This window comes from Thunnus thynnus, chromosome 2 (genome assembly GCF_963924715.1).
Source record: "Thunnus thynnus chromosome 2, fThuThy2.1, whole genome shotgun sequence".
Taxonomy (NCBI): Eukaryota; Metazoa; Chordata; class Actinopteri; order Scombriformes; family Scombridae; genus Thunnus; species Thunnus thynnus.
This window is the reverse complement of record NC_089518.1, coordinates 29,856,271-29,881,162: the sequence shown is the minus strand read 5'-3', so window position 1 is coordinate 29,881,162 and position 24,892 is coordinate 29,856,271. Positions and strand designations below refer to the sequence as shown.

Below are 24,892 nucleotides of genomic sequence, written 5' to 3'. Positions count from 1 at the left end.
AAAAGAGTGCCTCTGCTGTTGGACAACCACACAAAAAAGTTCCCTATTTAAAAGCTACCAAAAGATTTTTTTTATTGCCAGCACAGAGCTGACTTGGAAAATGAACACAAATATATATTTAACATATTTTTTCAAGTTTCTCTGTAGCCTTTCAACATATTTGTGTATTTTACATGTGTGTAATAGTGCATAGAAAGTAAAACACTCAGGTGTCACGATGAGTTACAGCTTTATTTCAAAGGTGATCAAGTCAGCCTACTACAAGCCCCCCCACCCCGCCCATCAGATCACATCTCCCCTCCAGAAATCGGACTTTGAACAAAAAACTGTAGCACATCATACGGTCTATACAAAATGAATTAGAAAAGGAGGAAAAAAAAAAAAAAACAAGAAACAGAAAATGACCTCTAAGCTCATCCCCTCAAAATCTGTCTGTCTCCAGGCTCCAGTGGCCATAAATCCTTTCACCTGTAGTTGTAGGATGTGTTTTAGCATCAGACTAATGTAAAGCAATGGCACTTAGTTGAGGCAGCGAGGAGAACTGGAGGACAGAGAAGGGGACAGAAACGGAGGCTAAGGTAAAGACTGTGCCTCTTTGAGAAACAAGAGCCTAACGAGCAAAATCTGTCTGTCTGAAACAAGAAAACAAAAAAAAAACAAAAAAAATTCCCTCCCATCCTTATGAACATAGGCCCAAGTAGAAATTATAGCCACATTCATCAATGCTACGGTATTCACATGCATTGAGTGTATGTGTAGTGGAAAGAGATGTTCTGGAGAGATGGGAACATGTAAGAAATAACCAGGCACTGCCATTTATCTTGTTTGAGGAATCTCCATCTCTCAATCACTTCTGCTTCCACTGCTAATGCAAATTCACTGTACATACTTTTGGGGAGAAATACAGATTAAAAAGGAGCCACAATATGTTTCCATTTCTGCACACTTATGACTACAGTCTGATCTGATGTTTTGAATGCAGCAGTTTTGGCATGTTGACATCTGGTTTGGTTTTTTGACAGGAACCAGGGCAGGAAAGGCACTTCAAAGTGTGGATGTCCCTTCAATTTCCCGGCGATCCTGTCGTAAGCCCTAAATAATAAAAAAGGGTCAGCCGGTTGACTCCCAGTAAAGCTTTGAGTCTTCCAAATGACAGAGGGGAATCTGAGAGAGACAAAGGAGATGTCAGAGGCTTGGTTGGTGGCTGGTGGTGATTCTTTTAAAGTTAACGACATAGTAAAAGAGTAAAAAAAAGATTTATGTGATGGAGGACTGATTTATGTATCCGTATTTTAAAATCTCAACTTACAAAGACAAAAAAAGGTCTTTTGAGCTGTGTGGTGTGGATCTAGCCCTCAATGGAGACCTCTGGAACAATGTGTCCATTCAGCGCTGTCTCCACCGACATCTCCTGAAAAATAAACAATAAAATGAAAAATCCCCAGTATTAATAAAAAAAACATGATTTAGTGAGGAGCTAAATATATTTTGGATATCACATTAAATCCATTAAATTCTGTTACCATTGAATTGAGCTGCACAGACTCTGCAGCGAGCTGCTGCATTTGACATGGCATGTCACAGATTTCCGACTTTGGCTCTTCTGACAGCACATCCAGACATTTCTGCTCAGCAGTGGCATCCTGGGAAGGAAAAGAGAGAGAGAGGCGGTTAGGAGACATACAGAAGAAAGCTAAAATAGGGAGGAAAGTAACAAGGGAACACTAATTTTAATAAGGTGGTTTAAAACTGCTTATGTGTTTTAAATTACATGTGCTGTTTATCATACGCAAAGATACACCAAATTATTTGTCAGGCTATAATTATACACATTTGCACAGTATAATGAACCAGATAATGTCTGTAAAAAAAAAATGATAAAGGCTTGTGACAGTAACTCACAACGATCATTTCCTCTGCAGGGGGAGCAGGCTCGGGCACGGACTCGGGCACGGACACGGGCTCAGGCACGGGCTCGGGCATGGACACGGGCTCAGGCACGGACACAGGCTCAGGCACGGGCTCAGGCACGGGCTCAGGCTCAGTGGGGGTGACATCTACAGATTCTGTTTGGGCGATGACAGCGTCGTTCATGGCCACAGTTTCCTAAATGCAGCAGAGCGAGGAGTGGGTTAGAAAAGACTGGATGAGCATGATAGATATACAAATGGACTGCTTGAAATAAACATGGCTTGAAATACAGAAAAATACAATCCTCCTGATCTTTAAATGTCATTTCAAAACATACAACTGAACCAGATTTCATCTATCTCATCACAATAAAATAGAAAAAAAAAAAAGACTAAACAAATAATGCACATTTTATTACAACCTGCCACTGAAATGCCATTTTTCTTGTGACTTCTTATTAAGTGTAAGTTGTAGTATCTAATAATAAATTCCTCAATGTGCAGTTCTCACCTGCTGGACAGCAGCAGACTCGGCAATGGCAATCTCCACCGCTGTGACAGATTCTGTGACAACAAAGTCATCAACCAGCGTATCAGCAACATCCTGTAGGGAGAAGCACACACACACAAATTAAGGATTCCAAGACGCTTAAAACTCTGATTTCAAAATGTAGATTAACATCGTTTAAAATTTCATTTTATACCTCTTTGACTTCAGTTACGGGGGCTTCCACCTCCTCTACCGGAGCCTCGGGGACGGTGTCTGGCACCTGGTGAGACGAGAGAAACTGTCATGTAAATAATTTGCCTGACACATGCAAATGTAGCCAAAGAAAACATGTTAATCAGAAGCTGCAAAACAGACACTCTAGAGAAGCTAATAAGTAAAATGTATCAAAATTTCTATGGAAAAAAGAAAAAATACTCACCACTGGGATTTCCACAGATTGGGCGGGAACCTCCTGAAACAAAAAAAGTAACGCACAGTTTGTCATTAGTCTTTGCTGTTTACTCAAATTTGAATGAAATTATGTAAATGATAAAACATGCCAGAAAACAGATGAAGCCATTGAGGAAGCATCACTTTTGACCACCTGGCTGATCTGATGATTAGTTTAGGCTGGACATATATGTAAATAAGGTTTGTGTTTGAAAACGGCTACCTGTTTCTTCAATGCACTAATATAATTTTGTGTTCTTCAGAGGAGAGGAAAGTTCAAGAAAGCAGATGAAATTATTTTTATTCATGTGGTACCTCTGTGATTGCAACAGGCTCAGCAGCGACCTCAGGTGCTTCTTCTTCAGCCAACACTTCTACTTCAGCTTCATCCTCCTCAGCTGGGGCTACTGGACTGGCGACCTCTTCAGCCACCTGTTCTGGCTCAGGTGGAACTGGGACGACCTCCTCCGCCGATTCCATTGCTGTTTCTGCAACCGTCTCTACTGCAACGGGCTCTGCTTCGGCAGGAACTTGGTCACTGGTAACTGCTTCTACCACTGGTTCTTCAGCGGCTTCGATTACGGGTTCTGACATGGTGACATCTTCTGTGACGGCCACCTCCACCTCAGCCTCAGTGACTGCTTCTTCCTCTGCCAAGACCTCGGCCTGCACTGCGGGCTCTGGCTCGCAGACATCGTGCGACTGCATGTACAAAAGAAACCAGGCAAACTCTTTATTTATGACTTGAATGGATGGATAGATAAAATTATCAGTAGGTAGATGGATAGATTAATGGATGTACACATGAATTAAACAATAAACAATGGATGTTTACCTGTTAAAGTTAGCTGCTTTGCTTAATTGTAGCTTATTACATAACAAAAAATATTAACTGCACGTTTAGTTTGTTTTTAGTCTTTTATTCTTTCCTTTGTAGTCTCTAATGAACATCAGTAAGATCTTTTGTGAGTTGAGTTGTTTGGTTTTAATCATTTAAAAATTCATGAAAGTAAATCTGTACATGTGCCTTTGTTTGTTTGTTTGTTTGTTTTCCTCCCTGAAAGCATTTGGCACAGGTGAGCCAAGTTATATAAGAGAACCAGACCTGAGGCGAATGGTCGACCACAAAGTGTGGCTGTTATTCGTTAAGGTGTGGCTTAACTCATAGAAATATTTCACACTTTTCCATTGAAAGGATTGTCTGTTGTACAGCTGCTCTAACTTTATAAGACACAAATGGAAACTGTTCTGCTGTGATTTCATGTATGTTGTCATTCGCACCACTGTTACACAGTGAAACGTGTTAGTGTAAGTGGAGTTGAATTTTTCTGTTCTCAATGCACCCTCTTATGCTTCTTTAAAGGCATGGCGCGGTCAGCCCGATTATTAATGTGAACAGTTATTTTTGTTTGCTTTATTTCTCCGAGAACAGTTAATGAAACCCAAATCCACTTCACCACAGCAATGCTAGTTTTTATCAATGTAGAGGGAATCGTGTTTTTAATCAAAAAAACTCTTTTCTTCTAGCTTGTAGGCTTCTGGTTCCCATCTTCAAAGCATTTAAAGCTGTCTCTGAAATAACCTGTTCAAAAATCAAAGCAGGTCCCACTTGAAATCTGTCATGTTGAGTTAAGCTGGTTCACACCTGTTCAATGCGCCTCGGGCTTATACCAAAGATACTGCCTGATGAAGTTGACATTAGAGACGGAAAAAGGGGGGATTGAGCGTGTGAGTGTTTGTGTACTGAGAAAAGGATGAAATGCAGGTTTGTTTTACCTCAATCTCAGCAGGAGCCGCCACTGGAGCCTCAGCTGGGGGTGTGATCTATGAAGGAAAAAGAGAGAGTTTATGCACAAGTCAGCAAAACAACAAAAGACAAAGATATACATGTATATTATCTAATAAAAACAGAGCACAGTTGGCAGAAAGTCTTTCTCGTTAAAAAAGGCACTTGGGAATATATTAAAAAGCATTTACAAGCAATTAAAACTCATGTTACGTTGCTGCAATCCTCTTGTTTTTGTTTTACTGCTTCTAACAGTTAAAGGTAAGGTAAGGTTTTGGAAGGGGCGTACACACCCGTCCTAAAAATGTGCCCCAAGCAGAAACGATCTTCTACTCATTATTTTGTCAGTCAAACTGTACTATAGTTGAAATAGCCTTGAGGCTTTTAATAGAGAAAACCCTGTGAGAGACTTATCTGGTTTACTGTGTCCAAAAAAGGAAATCAGAATGTTTTTCAGATCATAAATTTACTCTGGCGGTCTACACACACAAAGCCACTGCACACACTCTCCTTAGAGTATGCTTTGTGCGCGAGGGCTGCTTCACTTTGGGAGGAGGGGAGGTGCATTATACATCCTACAGGAATGTTACAACCAATTGCATAATAGGAAGCTGGAACGCCCATTTCTCGCCCCCTTCTATAATTCAGCTCAGATTCAGAAAATGTATTACGCACCTTATAAAACTACCTTCGTCATCAGGTCCTCACTCCAAAAAACTACCACATCTATCATAACATCTTTTATAATGTCTTTCTTTTCGGAATGATGCCTTCAGAGAGAGAAATTTTAGCATTTATCCTGCTTAAGTCATAATATTTTTACATTTCTCATAGAAATTTTTATTTCCCAGACACAAAAATGTCCAGATAATGGTAGAAGTCACCCATATTTTCCTCTTTGCAGCCATGCCACCAATTTACTGGAGCAGTTGGCGGCAGCCTAAGTAGCCACAGGCGCCGCCCACTGTGCATCCATGTGCATTGAGCCATAGTGGCAATCACGGGGAGCAGTGCATAAATATTGTAAATCTTCGTAGTCCAATAATAAATTATTTAACCTGTTTTGTAGCAGCCTGTCTCCAATGTAGGACAAGTCTAGTGCATGCAGGCTGCTACTAAGTCACGAACAGACCAATCGCCCATTGGCCAAAATCATGAAAACTCTCAAAGAAGGAGGTTTGAAGTTACACTCGAGTTACTTGAACATCACCTCTTTTTCCGAATTCTGCCACTGGGAGATGATGAAGATTTTAACTTCTTAACAAAAGTCAAGTGGACAAACATGCACGTATAGTAGAGAAAGGTAAATATATACTGCAGCTATAGCCTTGGAGGGATGTATAGGGGGAAAGAAAGGAGGGGGGAAGTAAGGAGGGAGGGGTGGGTTGACTCACTATAGGCCTTCCTTTTCTTGACACTACAACACACACACACACATGTACGTACACACACGTGTGCTGTCTATATATACACACCCCCTCCAGCCTTTCCCAGCTGCGGAACACTGTGTACCAAACTCATCTGTGCACAGCTCCTGCCTCAATAACCCAACTGAAAGGCAAATTCAGCACAAACCAAAGCTGATCTGAGAACAGCCACCTTTTACACATACCATTTTAACCCATAGAGAAGAACACAGCGTACCTAGTACATAGTGTACATAGTGTAGATCATAGTATCATGTACTCTGTGTTCAAACCCACTTAACACATATTCTGGATTCTTCAGGATCTCTGACAACTAATTTAAAGCTTAGAGAAACTTTTGCCACCTTGGAAGAACTGATCTTTTCAAGATATGTGCAAATAAAGTGAAAAAAGTATAACAGAAGCTTGGTTATATTATTCTAATTGGTAAAGGAGAGTTGTCACATATAACTCAAAATTAAAACAGAAAGAGGATGTTCTGGCTGTTGGTTTGACTTGCTTCACCTAACAAAGCCCCATAGTGTCTCAGAAAACAAACCCATAAAAGTTGCCAGGAAATGTGGGGAGGGCTGCATGTGTGTGTACATGTGTGTAGGAATGCTGGACATTGGGGGGGAGGGTTAGGGGCCCTCACGTGCTTTGCCACAAGGTGATCATTTTTCCAACCAAGTCCGAAAATGTAAGAAATACCACTTCACACATCTTTGTCGCCCACTATTTTCTCACTCTGGTCACCGTATCAAATGTGGCAAAAGAAAATATGATCACCCATCATTTGCAAGCATGATGTACACAGTATGTTCATTGTGATCAGATCAAAGTGGAAGCAAATGTACCCCAAGACATCCCTTCACTAGAAATTTGTCACAGACTTTAAAAAGGTTGTGACAGCTGCCTGTAAGCTCCTCTACAGCACACAAAATTCCAAAGGCTAAACTACACAACTGTGCACACAGAAAAACGACCCCTACTCATGTCCCAACATAGAACTCAATATCCCACCTTACCCATTCCTGTCTCCTCCCAGTGCTCCCAGCAAAGACCCGATGATAAAAGGAGCACACATGGATGAACGAGCGCACATGCTGAGTAGACAAACTAATAAGGGCCTATAGGCCACCATAGGATAGGAATGGAGAAGAGAAGGGAGGGGGAGGAGGGGGGTGGGGGGGGAGAAAGGAGAGATAGGAGAGCGAAAGGAGCAAGTGGGAGGAGGGAAGGAAGGGTGACAAGGGGGAGTGAATTTACAAGGGAAAGAGGGGTGAGGGACAGAAAGGGGGAGTATAGAGGGAGCAAGCTGGTACAAAATGTTCAGCCTCAGCTGGAGCCGCACCCACCCACCATCGCTTCAGGCCAAAGAGAAATGAAATACACTCAACAGGTCTTAAGATTGGATGTGGTGAGTTTATACTCACCTGAGTCTCCGTGGTAACATCCAGGAGCGGTGGGGCCACCTCACTTTGGCCCCAAAGCCAGCTGAATACGAGCCCCATTTATACGGCCTCTGATTCAATCATCTATTGACCAACTGACCGAGTGTCGCCTACTGTAGCCTCACAAGTGGTGTCACAGAATAAGCGCTTTCTTGCAGAACTGTGGCCTAAAGTGTTTATGTCGTGTTAGTGAGAAAATTTTAACAGTAGCAAAGTTCCACAATGTCAAAATTGAGAAACGTTAATAAAAGTATTATCACTTGCACCATATATCTAACCTCCTACTGTATGTGTTTGCAGTTACAGCCAGCACTGACTACTTTCAATTTTGCAAAAAAGGAGCACAAGTGTCTGAGCATATTTGTGAGCGCCTGAGCTGAATCTCGCACATCTGCAAGCAGTGAAGGGGCCGAGAAGAAGCGAGGCGAGAGGGGTGGGAAGAGAGAGATGAGTGGTGTGGTGGGAGGGAGGGACGGAGGGATGGAGGGAGGGAGGGGGAGAGGGAGGGAGGGACAGACGGACGGAGGGACAGAGGGGGTGGATACTGCCACAGCTTAACAACTACACAATGATGGGCAGTCCATCTCCTATAGAAATGTCTTTATTGGTCCTGTATAGCTCAGTGGTTAGAGCTTACTTAGGGGTTAGTGATTACAATCAAAACCTCCAACCAAATGACATGTTTGTGAACTGGACGGGGTGACAGAGGATTACTGGAGAACAGTGTAGTATTGTGAAGTCATAGTAGTAATAACACCCCCTGTCCCTTCTCACACCCTTCCTGGGCAGCATCATGCACTCGACATGCACGCTAACACACATGTGAGCACATACATGTGCACCATATGTGGTCATGGCTCAGTTATGGGAAGACTATGAATTTAGTGTGTGCATGTGTGTGTGTGTGCACTGAGTTCAGGCACACGGATGTACATGTGTGTGCGTCTGCGCATAGCCTGCAGTCTACTGGCTGAAACAGAACATTCTGTTCCCAAAATGTGTGCATGATGGCTGCATGAAAGACACTTTATAATAAAGACCATAATATAAATGTGTAGATATGGAGGTTAAAAACTATATTTACATTTAGTTGGCTGGGACACATTAATATCTTTTGTACAAAGCATTTTGTAGAATGAAATTGCAATAAAGATGGAAGATTAATGATAGACGGAGCTTGTACAAAAGCTAAAATAAAAAGCCAAAAACCATGTATAACTTTAAATACAATGGAGGACAGACTTGACCACAAAATTCAACTTGATTGATAGCATACTGTATCTTACAAGGTGCCATAAAGTAGAAGGCATTCTTACATCACAGTGATAAAATGAAAAAAATTCAGTCCAACACCATGCTGCTAACCATACTGTAGGACTGTATTTCAGACACCAAACCCTTTATCTCCCTTTATCTTATTCAATCAACATTCTCAAAAATAAGTAATATTTTTTTAAAGACATGTGCTTATTAACACAGGCAAATAAGATGTATGTGATAATATATGATGACTACTGAAAAAGCTCTGCCCAGTCTCCACTGATGTAGCCAACAATCTCTCTACTTTCCACCTCTTTGCTAAATGGAACACGTTGTTCCCTCTGGCTCCCACCCCCTACCAATTCCACCTCTCTCCTCCCATAAGCACCCAGCCACAGCACATGCTATTTGAGCAAACCGACACCTAAACTGGTCTTTCCACAAAACTCCAACTTAGACTGTCAAACTATATGCAGAAACAGACCACAAAAAGCCAACCATATGCATGAAAACCCTACTGAAGCTTGTTTGTTCATCAGGACATTTCCATATAACACATTTGACCAATGAGCATCTCAACTGATGGAAGAGATTCTCCCTGGCAACTGCATGCACTTTTAATGAAGGTACATGCTGAACCCTACACAGCTCATTGCGCTGAGACGCAAGTTGGTGAGATGTGATAAAAAGTTATTCAGACAAGCCATTGCAGACTAAATTGCCTTTGAGGAGCTATCACCAGACCTACAGAAGAACCTGAAAATATTTAAGAATCACACATAAAGAGGTCATGAGACTAACAATAAGCCCAATGTGTTGTTTTTCTACAAGGAACCCATTGGGAATAATGTTTTCTAATGAGAAAGTTTGGGGTACTTATTGTTACCTTTACAAGTTTTACTGTTCCACTGATTAAGGAAAGTCCATTGACGACCTCATTTCTGAACTTCTCTTTTCATTCCACAGTCAAACTGCCTCCAGAATCTATCAGATGTAAAATAAAGTGGTTCTTACCTCAGGTACTGGTTCTGTTTCGGAAATGATAGGTTCGGCCTCCTGTACAATGGCACCATCAACTTCAGAGAGCTCTACTGGTGGAGTCTCGACGACTGGTGCTTCTTCAGTGACCGGTGCTGGGACTTCAACCTCAACTTCTGCAGGAGTCTGTTCCAGCACCACAGCCTCAGGCTCTGGTGCTTCTTCCACGACTGGGACGGGCTCTGCGACAGGTTCTTTCACAACTGGTTCTGGTTCTACTTTGGGGGTCTCCACAATGGGGACAGCAATGGGTACTGCCTCTGGGATCTTTTCTACTGGTGCTGGTGCTGGTGCTGGTGCTGGTGCTGGTACTGGTGCCGGCGCTTTAACCGCTTTCTTTGGGGCTGCTGCAGGGGGCACACTCACTGCGATCCCAGGGCTCGCTTTGACTGGCGGGTTGGCTGCATGCTGCTCTTCGAGGGCTCTCCTCTGGGCTTGCTGCAAGGGGAAAAAGAAACAAAAAAAATCGGGGGTTAATGATTGATGTCTTGTCATTACAGTGGGAGCTACGATTTAAGCTTAAGTTTCTTTTCATGTGTTCATCCTAACGCTATCGCTCACTCTGCTTCAGACAATGATATTTTATGTGTTGATTGTGCATTTAAATTGCAACCAACTGAATATCCCTTCCAAACATGTACGAGAACCTACGGTGGTCATGAAACTTAAGAAAAACGCGATAGGCCCTCTCTAGAGCCAGTGTTTGGTTCGTCCATTCTGGGCTACTGTAGAAACATGGCGGCGTAACATGGCGGGCTCTGTGGAGGAGGACCCACTCCCTATGTAGATATAAAGGGCTCATTCTAAGGTAACGAAAACACAAATATTCTTATTTTCAGGTAATTATACACTAATCAAAACATACTTATGAATATTATATTCCATTTCTGCCAAGTACGTTCCACTAAATTGCCACTAAATTCTACATACTGGACCTTTAAATTAATTTAGATTAATGTCATGCTTTCTATTTACCATCTAATCTTTATAAAGCTTAAAAGCTGAGAAGAGTGTGAAACTTGATCTTTCCACTTGATTCTCTTGAATATTTCACCATGGTGTGGTATTAAACATAAAAGGCACTTGTTCACTGTGTAAAGCAAACTGATAAAGAATGAGGATGAATTATTACTGAGGAAAATGGGAGTCTAAGGGGTCTAGTTGTTGCTTAGGACCACATCTAGTTCAGATACTGATGTTGTCAGTTTGTTGTTCATCCTAGTGCATTTCTGTCCACAGGAATACCAGGGATGCCATCCCAGCCAGGTCCAACTTGTTTTTCAGCTTTAGACAAAACCCCCTCGGGCTTTAATGGGTTTTTTAGAAGCGCCGACCACTGGAGGGAGGGGCTGGGTAACTGGGAGTGGACCCAGCAAAGCTAGTTAGATAATAGGAGCTAATTAGTTGAATCAGAGCGGTCCTGACATGTCTGGTGAAGCGGGAATGGAAACCGTGCGAGTCAGCAGCACTGATGGGTGCCCCGGGGGCCAGACAGTGGGCCTAATCACATCATAATCAGGTTATAATCAGGTTACAATCACTCCCCGAAAATGCTTTTGTTAGGCCGACAGCCAGTTAGGCATTCGCAGTGTTAGACCAATGCTGTAAGCCAACGGTGCATGTGTGTGTGTGTGTGTGTGTGTGTGTGTGTGTGTGTGTGTGTGTGTGTGTGTGTGAGTGTGTGTGTGCGCGTACACACTATTGTGTGCATATGCCTGTCCAGCTATCTGCCGTCAAAACAACCCCTCCCTTACCTCAGCCCACAAATAGCTTGCTGCCTAGAAATCCAAACCTCACTACCACAGGATAATAGATAAATTAAAGTGAATCAATGAATTGAATGAATTGTCTTTTTTTTTTCCTCAGGCTGTGTGAAATTCTCAGTAGGCCCAGCCACTGTTTACCAAGGTGTGAGTGCTAAAGTGGAGTACTCAGCTTGACGTCTTCAAGTGTCCAGCAGCTCCTTCCCTTCCTAGCCCCCTGATATCTCTGATTGGCGATAACACTGAGCTGTAAGTGACTTCTGGGCCCATTTTTATCTGAGTGTCACTGTCAGCCTCCGATAGAATCAGAGAGACTGTGCAGACACCAATCTGGCAAACTAATGCAAGACATTCCTTCAGTCAACACACTACCAAAGGCTTAAGGCAGACACAAGAAGGGAGGGGGGTGCAACAAACTCCACAGCTGCCTGAGCTGAAGGACTGAGCTTCAAGGGAGGTCAAACTGAGCTCTGCAGCTTTTAGTAGTGAAGTAAGTGGTCATTTTAAACTGAAATGAGGAACTAAGGCACAGCTTGAAACAATTACTTATTATGTTTGTAAATGAAATGATAGAACATACTGTTTGATGATGAAATAACCTTTGGCCTCTGAGTAATTGGAGCCTCCCTGCTACTTTCTCACTCATTAAACACCCCTCCCCCAACTCTCCTCCTTGCCACACCCACTAATTCTATTTGGGCACTGAATGTTCAGAACTAGAATTTCTCCCAGTTACCTAATAGTAGTGGGTCAGGGGGGGGCAGGGAGTCAGTAATGTAATTTATCATGATATTGTTGTTCCTTTATTTTTGATTTGGTGGTAATAAATACAGCAGCATGTTATTATAAGTAAAGATGGTGCGCGTGCATTGTAAGTGAGGTGGGGGCCTATGTACTTATATGTTGTTGTTTTTTTGTTGTTTTTTTTAACTGGCACTTTTCACAAGCTTGGAATCGCCATTAAGTCTGAGTCTGTGAAGCCTTTTGGATGAGAAATGTCTTAAATAATTTAAAAGAAAGCTCGGTCGCCTTTGACCTAGCCCCCTGTACAGTCTTTTATCATATGAAGCACGACGCGCTCGGAGCGCATGGCGCACTGGAGTCAAACAAAGCAGGGAATAGTTGTCTTTGTCTCTTGCACCTAATAGCAAAGCCAGATGTGTCGTAAGTGTTTAGAAGTTGAATGTGTAATTTTCGACATAATCTATCAGGCATAGATATTTTGGCACAGTCTTCTATCTTTGCGCTATTTTACGCACGGAGCTTTGGAGCGCTCCTCAAGAGTTGAGTGCGTCACAAGAAAAGCAAGAATAAACTGTGAATGTGTCCAGTCAAATATAACATGGTATTAAAAGCTTTGAGTTTTTAAACAGTGTAAAACATGAATTTTGCAACATATATTATGAACAATATTGTTTTTTATCTGTTCAATGATCATTATGGGTAAAGTACACAATTACAAGGTTTTCTTTTCTTTTTTTTGGCAAAGAACAGTGAAAAGACAACCACTACCACCACGAACTGTAAAAGGTACTTCGAAGGAGAAAAAATTCACTAATTGTATCAAACTCACTTGACTTCATGGTTTATTGTAATCCAAGAGATTTTAGATACGGTCGTGATGAGATTAAATAAAGAGCGCCTGCGACCACTTACCACCCTCCTCATGCGACGCTTGTTCTTCTTCCTCTTGCTGGGCATTTTGATGATGTGTGTTGGAGGAAACAAGAAAAACCGAAGAAATGAAACGAAGCAGCGAGACAGAGTGATCCAAAGCGGGTCTTTATAAAGCCCCCGGTTTTTCTGTTACCTTTGCATCGAACCTATGGGAGCACTGGGATGGAATATGGGGGGCGTGGAGACGGAGAGAGAAACACATACACACCCCCACCTAACACACATGCACGTGCACGACAGTTCAGTGAGTTGATTGTATCAGAGTTGGGCTACTGGCTGGATGGTGGGCTATGTTATGTAACCACTCCATCGAAGCAAAGAGGGAGAGAGAGAGGGAGAGTGGCCCCCGGGCTTCCAGAGTGCCACACCCCCCCCTTTAGTTAGAAATACTTTTTCAGGGAAGCACATGGCATCAGAAGCACATGCTCTGAAATATATTTTCTACCTTTCTTTCTTCTTTTACAGTTTATCATTGTCAATTTTAATGCACTGGATATAAATTATGCCAGCGTCAAATTCACATATTTTTCCCTGAGAGTGAACTAACAAAAGGAATAAAGCACAACAAGCCACTCTTGCTTATGAAACAGTGTTGGCCTCTGTCAACTGCTCTATTTTGAATTAAAACATGAAGCCAGACAAAAGTTTTCATTATGTGTGTCTCTTCCAGTGAATATAGAGAAAGAAAGCTTGTACATGTGTGTACGCCCACCGCCCCCCTGCACTGCTTCAGTTGTGAGCAGCCATTGTTTCCATCTCCTCTGGTACAGTCAGCTGTACTCATGCATAATCACAGAAAAGATGAATATATGGTTAAATCTATCATTTAATGTCTTATTCACATGAGGGAAACACTAAACTTCCATTAACATGTTTCTACTCTTCACACACGTTGCGCGGTGATGACAAGGTGTCAGTTTAGCTTTCATTTTCTGGGAGGGATTTGTGCGTTTGGCTGTCAAACAAATTCAGTTGACATTACACAACGTGGCAGTCTCACAATTTGATTTACTCCTCAACACTATGTGACTGCAGATGGATTACATGCTTGCAGTGCTTTTATGTGTCGCCAGCATGTCTCTGTTGAAATGGTGATCTTTCCACTATAGTCACTGTGTGTCAGGAAAACTTCAGCAGAAAATACAGCTGCTGGAGGAACTGAACCAGTGACCTTTCTTTTAAAGGACTAAGACAACAGACAGAAAACTTCAGAATAACTTTAGAATCACTCAACATGAAGTCTTCCCAATATTGATGATTTAGAGTGGAAACTAAGCTTATGTAGTGGATATAAGGTATCTGGAACCCCAGGAGGTACATTACGCTTAAGTCAATAAACAACGTGCGGGAGGAGTTCAGAGATGTTGTTACACAGTTAGTCCAGTGGGCCAGACATGTATTCTTTTAAAAAGGGCAAAAATACATCAACCATAGATATTTCTGAAGCTGTTTGCACCCACAAAAAGTTTGTTTTTAGCTGCCTAAACACCACACTAAACATGAATGCATTATAGAAGATACAACCAGTATAGACAGTAGTATAAGTGTGATATAAATAACGAATAAATATGAATACACTATAGGTCAGTTATAAGCAGTATAAATATGTATATGAATAAATATGAATACACTATGGGTCAGATATAAGCAGTATAGACAGTAGTATAAATATGAGAAGTAATAGTAAATTTTGGTAAGTAGTAGATAGTAAGTGTTCACTCTTGGAGGAAAGTGTGTGGGCGTTGAGGGTGTGGTGAGGTTTCCGGGGATGGGGGGTTGTCGGGTGGAGTGAGGTGTCGTTCATCAAGATGCAAATGTGGACCTGGTGGTGGGGGGTGTCTCCTCAGGAAAAAGAGATGCTGATGAGCCTTCTTGACCAGCGTCAAGGTGTTGAGGGACAAAGAGAGGTCCTCGGAGATGTGGACACCCAGAAACTTGAAGATGGTGGCACGCTCAACCTCCATCCCTTTGATACAGATAGAGGTGTGTGTGTGTGTGTGTTGCCTTTGATCCCTCTGAAGTCTACAAGAGGTGAGATGTGGTTCCATCCAGGAGTGATTGTCTGAGAGGCAACTGCTAATTAGTTTACCGTGAACAGCCAGTGTTTTGTGATGTAAAACGCTAATCCTGTTAGATTTTGAGGTACTCAAAATAGCCTCAGCAGGTAAACTGTAAGAACTCAGGCACTCTGACAAGATTATTTGCCTCCCTGTCTTTCTTTGATAGGGCTTTGTACTTCTGTATGTTTAGTGATCAATAATTTATCACATATTGTTCTGGTGGGATGCATTTTAATACAACAGAGCAATGTCAACAAGTTTAATCAATCATGATTACTTGCTGAGGACAGTGTCACACTTTGGCTAAGAGATGCATTATTACAAACAAGTTGTCTTCAATATCATCTTCTTTAAAAAGTATATAGTAACTTCAACAAAGAAGACAATGAGGATTCTAACATCACTACATTGGTTTTCTGTGAAATCATTGAACAATTAGCCTATCAGTATTTAGTATAAACTAACTTATCTGTTTTGACACTGCATTGTGTGCTGCTTCACGCCTCCACCACTCCGCCCATCTATGGCGCCCACCACTGAGAGTGTGGGACAACTTGAATGGGTATTATTCGTCTGATTATAATTGATGGGATCAATGCAGTTCTTTTGATCCTGAAAAGAAATGAAATTAGCTATTTATCCCACTAAATCATTTATCACAAGTTAGAGGAACATATTCAGAATATTTTCAGCACTCCAAAACACCATCCTCTTTATGAAAAGGGAAACCATCTTGTTTTTAGTTGATCATTGTGTATTTAAGGGTTAAAAGTCTCAACTATGTAGCAAAAGCTAAAAAATGTGCATGAATAAAGAACATCGGTACCATACTGTGTTTGAATTTAAAGACTTGGTTTATCTATTCGTTGATCAATCTAAACATGGAACATGTGTGTGCTTGTGTCACATAACAATTCAGTAAAGCAGGTTTGTCAGGTCATACAGCTGAAGGGGGAACAGTGCTGCTGTTTAACATGATTAAAACAACATTCAAGAAAGAGATAGCTACATCACAATCAACTGTGACTATAACCCTGAATGCAAAGCAAAGTCATGGCACCTGAAGTGACCTGATTGTATTTAGATATATGTTGTTCTGGTGCCAGAATTAAATACTGTTAACAGGTCCTGAAGAAAGGATTTGAGAAACAAATGAAATTTGTTTGCAGCCAAAACAGATGGTAGAGACGTAGCTGGTTGACCTGTAATGTTACTCAATAAGGCACTTTTTGCATGTGAGGGAGATAGATGCACTCAGACATGAATTATTAAAACTTTAGTACTGTAGCTGATGAAATTTTTCTTAAAAACATTGCAGATGTATTTCCTCAACAGGAGGGAATTTGATAAAACTGCAGGGAAAGAGGAAGATCACATTTTAATATGATTTGAAACACTAGTTAAAACACTAGAAAGCTAGTTTTTCTAGTAAAGAACTGTGTGTGTGTGCACCAGGGGCGTGTAGTATCCAGGCACAATGATATTAAGGCCTCTCAGATTTTATCTTGAGGACTTCAGGCAACACAGTGAGTGCTGAAAACAGTCTGGCTATCAGTTGGTCTGATGAGAATCAGTCTTTAAATAGACTCATGATGTTTACCTGTGCTGAACTGGGTTAACGCTCACACTCACACTCACACACACACACACACAGGGCACACAAACACACATTAGGCACACTGGAATGTTGATCGTCAACAAACACCCCTCCCGAGGTCAGCTCCATGGTTACGATCCATGTCCCATCAATGCAAACACACATACACACACATACACACACACACACACACACACACACACACACACACACACACACACACACACACACACACATACCACCACCACACAAACACATGTGCACACACTGCCTAAATAACTATTTTTAGATTTTCCTTAGTGAAAAAAAGTGCACTGTCAGGCACACAATACAATGATACTTGCAGATTTGGTTAACTTTATTTTGGTTCAAATGACAGTGAACTACATTTTTAAAAATAATTTTTAACTACTACACATTATTCTCAAATGTTACTTTGAGATGAGACCATAGAGGACCAGAAAGTTAGTAAATAAAATTTGCAAGTAAGTAAGCAAACAGCGAGAACAGAAGTTACAAACTGTTACAGGAAGAAGCATTCACTTTGAACTCAACTACTTTAAGTTGTCACTGCTTCCCTGCAGAATTTCAGTACGCCAACAATATGAAGTCATGCTGTTAGCATTTCAAATGTTTTTTCTCCTATGGCAACCATGGAGTCTATTTTATGAAGCAAGGTTTCTAAAACTGGATTTCACTTGGCAAAGTCATTCAGCAAACTTAATTATTGTACTTCATAAGAAAGGCTCCTGGAGCCTCCTCATGCTCCTCCTGCTGTGAACATGATATCCATCGACCCTTCCCCCTCACAGGAGCCACCAACTCCCCTGTTTTCTTGTGATCCCTAACATTCCTGAATCCCACCAACTGCAGACCACCCAGACACATTAACATGATGTATATAAAGGAGGATACACACTGTGTTAACCTGAAAGGTATCACTCTTTGGTTTTGCACTTTGTCATCTTGCTCATCAGAAAAAATGCAAACCTCTCTTTTCTGTAAAGTCCACTCGAAGATGGTAATAATAGTAATGATACATATATTAATGTAAAGGGAACTGCTTTTCATTGCTTTAAAAGAACATCTTGTAAAATGAAGTGCAATTAACTATCCATGCAACTACAAATAATTTTGTATTGTAGTTTTGTTTTTTTATTTTTAGAGCTAACCATATTTTTTACATATAATTGGTGGTTGGGCTGACATATTGTTCAGATAAACAATAAGTTTATTAAGTATGAAGAAATGGATAAAAGCTAATTTTCTAATGACTTTTTGTCTGAATCACATATTGTAGTGTTTTAGCAGCAAGCTAGGCAGATTTGTCTCTCAATTCATCATGAAAATCTCATTCTTGAGGCTTGACTACTGTATTTTTACTGCCTTCATAAAGGTCTCTTTTAGTTTCAAGTTTGTAGTCTTTGCAAACTTGATCCACCAGCAGAAGCAAGTTTCACCAAAGTCTTCAACCATTTCCATCATGACTGGATCAGCATAATACCAGATCTACCAGCATGGTTCAGTTCAACCAGTTTAGCCACACCAGTGGACCAGCTCAAACCAAGTTTACAACCAGTTTGGTCAGCACATATACAAGCCAAAACCATACCAACCAGACTGTATTTCCTCTTAATATTCATGCTAACATTAGAGCATGGAGCAAGGTTATTTGTGCAGGATAATGCCTTTAATGAACACAAAAACTAGCAAAAATAATTAGCCTGAGTTAGTCTGGATGATTAATTTACATCTGTCAGCCCAGATGAGATGTTCATAGAAAAAAATGTAAGATTCTGGTTGACCTGTTTGCAGTAGGATACTGGTAAAATGGAGGATTGAGAGAGTATAAAGTCAAATATCACAGCACAGCTATTTAGTAGTGGTTGCTCACAAAGAGATGTAGTGTGTTAATTAAAGCCAAAAAATGATACTTTTGGTAAACATGTTTGTTATTAAAAGCGCTTCTCACTTTGGTGCCAATTACCTCTTGTCACTCAACATATTGTATGCTAATTAAGTATTAGCATGTGCTAATGTAAATTACTTTCCAGGGACACATTTGTGATTTTGCCAAATTGAAGACAGGCACAGATTGACAAACCATACACACACAAAAAATTTAGAGAGTGATAATAAAGAGTCACAGCCCTGTGACAAAGATAGCAGCACAGGGAAAGACTCAGTGAGAACGTCATTCGACAGCGTTATGCCAGGGGCTCTCCAGTGTGTATTCATATCACAGAGCAGCGGGAGAGAAAGATAAAGAGAATGGGAGGAGGGTAAGGAGAGAGATGGGTCATCCTGGTAATAAAGGCAACTGTGCTCAGCCATCATTCAACCAAGAACAGGCTTACACACATAAACACTGCCGGACAAACACTCTTGCCCTGCATACCTTTAGCTCTCTCGCTCTGGCACACTTTTCTTTGACTGACATGCTCACATGCACAGACATAATCTTATCCCATCCATTCCTTTTTATATTAAATGTGCTCCTCTCTATCTGAAAAGCCCTCAGGGGTTTCTTCCTCTAATGCAAATCTATTCCAGGTTCCCACATGTCTCTTCCAGACCAGCAGTACTCAAAGACAGTGAGGACTCAACATTAGAAGACTCAAACAATTCTCTATCTGTTAAGTCATATCTAAAACTAACTTTTAGTCCTGTGCTTGAGCTCAGTTTAACTGGTCTTTCTCAGTTTCTCAGTTCACCCGTTGGTTTGTTTGTTAGTGTACCAGCAGGATTTCTTAAACACTATGAAAAGATTTCTTTGTAGTTTGGTGAACAGACTGACCTCTTAAAGTGCCCACATGTGGGTCATTAACACAAAGGCGAGTTGAGAGACCAAGCACTATTCAAACCCAAACAACGTTTTAAATTGTAGTCCTGATCCAGAAGATTCTGAACATACAAAAAAATCCTGCTCAGTGACAGGGAAAAGTGCAAAGAATTATGGTCGGGTTTTCCCTTTGATGTCAGAGTGCATGTAATTGTGATCCATTTGGTTTGAGTATTTAACTCAATATGAGAATGCATCAGAATTTAGAAAAGAGTCTTTGATACAAACAAATAAAGAATAGTGAAATTTTGGGGGGAATGTTTTGGGATACCAGCAGTTTTAGAAAATCATTTTGGCTTTAAGGGTGAAACTAAATGTACAAAAAGTACAGAATGTTCAGATAGCAATGTCATACCTTCAATCAACTTTATTGTGCCAACACATTTCAGAGAATTATCGTCTTCACCCAGGCACACAGTGAGCAAAACACAACCTCAATCAGACAAAGCTGTTTCGCCTGTGTGTGTGGAGAGGGGAAAATGCTTTTAGCCACTGCAAAGATAGATATACAAGATAAGGGTTGGCATGTACCAGATCTAGTCAAGAGAACAGACTAAAATAAATACTTATTTTTTAAAATCAAAACTCCCCTCAAAATGTAATAAGGGTAAATGAATGCATATGTGTATGCGTGCAAAAATACCTCTATAAATTTACAGAAAACCTACATACAAGAAGTAGGGGAAACACGGGATGGTTGTAACACCTTGAATTCCTCCAATCAGAAACAACCTATACCTACATGAACTAGATAGATAGATAGATAGATAGATAGATAGATAGATAGATAGATAGATAGATAGATAGATAGATAGATAGATAGATAGATAGATAGATAGCAAACTAAATGTAAAATGTCATAAAATTACATGCTAAGTTAATGATAATCAGTTGCATGCTAATAGTCAGTGGAAACAGTGATTGCTTACAGCATGCTAAATATCAGAAAGAGGACGACAGACAGGGGAGTCCCACTTCCTTTGCTGGAGAGGGCTTGAGATGAAATAAAACAGGCCAAATCAGTCAGGACAGTGGCCAAATCATACTGCATTTGCCATGTGACACTGTACTGAATGTTTTCCTCAAACTAATCCATTTTGATTGAATGTCTAAACTTTTTTGAGGATGTGTGTTCTACCCATTAAATAATATCCTTGCATTATAATGTGATGGCTTCTCCTCTTTTTTGTCATGTAGTGTGAATAAAGGTATTGATTGTTTAAAAAAATAAATAAATGAATAGTCACAATAATCATGAATGATAAATAATCTTTTTCCTTTTGAGTATTTAATTGATTAATTATGTATATTTTTGACATGTTATAACTATCCCTGGCATGTGTTATAACTGTCCCTGTACACTGGGACAGTTGTAACAGTGGAGTGACTGTTTTTAAATCAATTTTGCAACCTGTACATATTTCATAAAACCACTTAAATACATTGTTTCAGTAGTTGACACATTGCAGTTTATAATATAGCAAATGGACTGTTCCAGTTCCAATGATTTTGATTTATTGGGAAAATCGCATAAAGTGTTACAACTGTCCCTGGTCTCCCCTATATTGTACACACACATCCACATACATGCACAATAACACTAATCATGAGCTATCTTTGTGTGAATTTTTCAGTTTTTAAGGTTTGCAGCTGCCTTCTCACTGGACATTGTCTACCAAAAGTAATTTAAAAGCAATTAAAGCATGAAATACCCCATTCAATCACCTAAAGTGATAGTGGTATATTATGTTACCAAGCACTAGCAAGTGAGTTCAAAGTAAGGTAAGCTGGGTGAAATACTATTGCAAGGCAGAAATTCAGCAGGTCAGAAAATCATTACAGGGCAGAGGAGTTTACTGCTTTCTGCTGCTTCACCGTCTGCAGGGGGTCCCGAAGGGGGACTGAGGGAGGAAGAGGAAGGTGACTATATGGGGGAGGGGAAAGAGAGGATGGAAAAAGAATGAGAAAAAGTTGGTGACCATGTGCTTGAAAGAAAGATAGAGATGGAGGAAGAAAAAACAGATTGAGAAGGAGTAGAGGAAAAGTATAGACAGAGAAAGAGAGAAGGGGAGGAGAGAGTGAAGCAAATGTGAGACAGAGGACATGTTGTAACAGTGAATGCGCAGCATGAGTTTTTGATTTTAGAGGTTACTGGAATGAACACTCTGGTGTGAAAGCTGCCATGTGGAAACCTCAAGGTGTCCCCCGTCATGCATTTATTCTGCTGCTACAGAGAACATTTTTGGTTTACAGGGACAACTGAAAAATTTCATTTCAGAACACAAAAGTGTGCAATTAGAAGACACCATCTAGCTTCTCCACAAGCAGAACATTTTCTAGAACATAACCATAGTCTCTCTCTGGTCTATATTTTCAAGAAAATGATCATATTACCACATAAAGCTGCTCTTACCAGTGTTTTTACATTCAATTTGGATCAAATGACTCTATATAATGTGAGAGTGGTTACTTTTATTGATAAATCTGTGGAAAATTGCCACTTGAGTCTTCAATTCCAGTCAGCAACTTGTTTTGGTTCACTCTCACTGCTCTCATCAACTTCAGATCCAGACACAGCAGGCAGTTGTCAACAGCAAAAAATCTCTGATAAACCCACAGTACGCCACGTGCCCAGCACCAAACAGCAAACAGACAAAGTTAACAACTAGCTGGTGAACACAGTGCAGCATTTAGCCACTAAAGAGCCAGATATTTCCCTAAAGAATTGGTGGAGACCAAAACAGAGCAAAAAAGGTGAGTGAATATTGGACTTACTTTCACCAGTGGGACACAAACACGACGCTAAATAAATGCTGATGCCTCCTTTTCTATGTTAAGCAGGGAGCAAAACTTACTATGGTGTAGAAAACTCTTAGTTTGGGATTATTTGATGTACAAATCTAAAATCCTTGACTGAGGGAGAGAGAGCTTCAGCTTATTTTAAAAATAAAACTGCCAGCAATGATTCAACAAATAAAAAATTGTAGATAATTAGCAGTTGAGCTAATTCACATGATTCTTGAACCTCTGCCACTCTGTTCATCTCTCACCTCATCAGTTTTCTGAATCATACATTCTCACTGATAACTTCTGACACTTGTCCAAAGCCAATACAGTTTTCTGATACTGAGTCAGATCTCCATACAGGGACTGGTTGGCTTGTGTACATGTGCCAAATCACCAAGCTATTAAATGACTCATTCTCAGAAAAGGTGGGAGGAAATTATCCCTGCAATAAAGATATTTTTAATGTCAATACAAATGATGAAATGTCTAATTAGTTACTGACAGATGTGTTGCTTGGAAAGGGAGGTTTGGGGAAATGAGTTGTCTTTCTTCACTTAAAATCTACTTCTAAGCTGTGCTAGAACGAGACACTTACCCACCAACAGCAAAATCGCAAAATAAACCCTAAGAACATCTGTAGAAGACAGGTTTAATAAATGATCAGTGGAAGATTTTGCATAACAAACTGGGCAATGGGTGTTTAAATGATTATTGAAATATGTTAAAAGGGCTTCATCTGTGCACATTGGCATTGCCCTCCAGTGATACAGAGTAAAGAGAGAGCGAGAGCAGGAAAAACAAAAAGACAGAGGACACAGTTATGCAGTGAACCACAGCAGAGTTTTCCATTTATGGGTTATTGGTTCCTGCAGTGGGAGCTGCCAAGAGAGTCACATTGTCTTCCCTAGACTGTTTTTTTTAGTGGTTCTCTCAATAATTTGCAGAAAACACTTATAAATAACATGCATTGGGTATTGAGGCCCACGTGGCTTAATTCTCTCATAGAGTTTAGAGTCACGAATCATGTCATCAAATTACATTAATACAGGAAGATAGTCAGGCATTTAAACTAATGCCTACATCCATACAGACATGTACACTCACACACATGCACATGTGCAGTGTAAGTGATAGCATGGCACAGTATGTTTAAGAGGCAAGCATGTTCCCTTACAGAGGCTGGCAGATGACACCACATCCAGCTGCCTTAAAACATATAGGAATGACATGTGCGAGCCCTCTTGACATATATAGGGTTACAGATCATGTGTGGGACCATCTGTAGGTGTCACCATGTCTATACAGTGATATCATTGTAGACATCCTACTATGTACTCTGGCGTGTCACTGAACCACTGCTGCACCTTGTCAACACGTGGAAAACGGCAAATAGTTCTAAATGGATGTTCAGAATGAGCTAATATTCAATTTTTAGTCATAACTTTAAATTACAATATCTTAATTAAGAGTTAATCCCAACCCCTTTCTGTGTGTTTGCAATTAATAAATTAAATTTAACATTTCATTGACATTTAATGATGCCTGTAGCTGCAGTAGTGAGTAAAGTAAGAAAAACTGTTTGTTCCAGTATCTCTCAAATTTATGTCCTTCCACTTGTTAGAAGTCTGTTTCTTATAACAAGCACCTGAAAAGGAGAGCAAAACCTAACCCCTGTGCATGCTGTGCTGACAAAATATACACACTATATTAGTTAGGATGTTGTATATTCAGAGCTTTCTAAACTTCATCTGGCAGTAAAAGGTGTTGTTTGAAGAAGTGCCTTGTTAAAATGTTCTTCTTTTGGCACAAGAGTGGAGTCTGCTGGACATTTTTCTGCATATTAAACATGGACCAATAACACATCTCTCTGTGTTATCTGACATTGGTACCACAAAAAAATAAATAAAACCATTACTCGTGATTTCTGAAGCCAAAATACTGAACAATAAACTCCAGTCTTAAGAGTCTTACATGATATATGGCTTGATATGTCATCACTGTGATCATATGTAAAAGTGCAAAATGTTTTATGTACCTTTTCTGTAGTTTTAACAGCTGGTTTGGCTCTATGGACCAAACGGCACTCCAAAATTTGTGTGTGGGGGGTTGTTTTGTTTTGGTTTTGCTTTTATTGGAAACCAGAAGTTCAACTCAGTTTCCCAGTAAGATTATTTATCTAGAAGTCATGTTGTCCTCAAACTGATGTATATTTATCCCTTAGTTGTTAAAATATTTTTTTTTCCTTTTTGGCTTGTAGCAAAGTTTCAAGAAAGAGTCTTGCCACTAAATGTTTATATACAACAAAATGTTCAGTCATAGAAATATGGTATAAAATTAGACACAAAACATAGATATTTCAACATTTAGCCAAT

The 24,892-nt window shown here is 40.3% G+C and overlaps 1 protein-coding gene across 1 annotated transcript; it reads right to left on the bottom strand.

Moving 5' to 3' along the window:
* Positions 1-429: 429 nt before the first annotated feature.
* Positions 430-13,390, bottom strand: LOC137200808 (calphotin-like). The gene is made up of 11 exons (XM_067615454.1): positions 13,214-13,390; positions 9,771-10,232; positions 4,627-4,674; positions 3,166-3,552; positions 2,840-2,872; positions 2,615-2,680; positions 2,422-2,514; positions 1,903-2,106; positions 1,524-1,643; positions 1,310-1,411; positions 430-1,164 (listed from the first exon to the last, which is right to left on the bottom strand). The coding sequence occupies exons 1-10, from the start codon at positions 13,256-13,258 to the stop codon at positions 1,349-1,351; spliced, it is 1,521 nt and encodes a 506-aa protein (XP_067471555.1). The 5' UTR covers positions 13,259-13,390; the 3' UTR covers positions 430-1,164; positions 1,310-1,348.
* Positions 13,391-24,892: the final 11,502 nt, after the last annotated feature.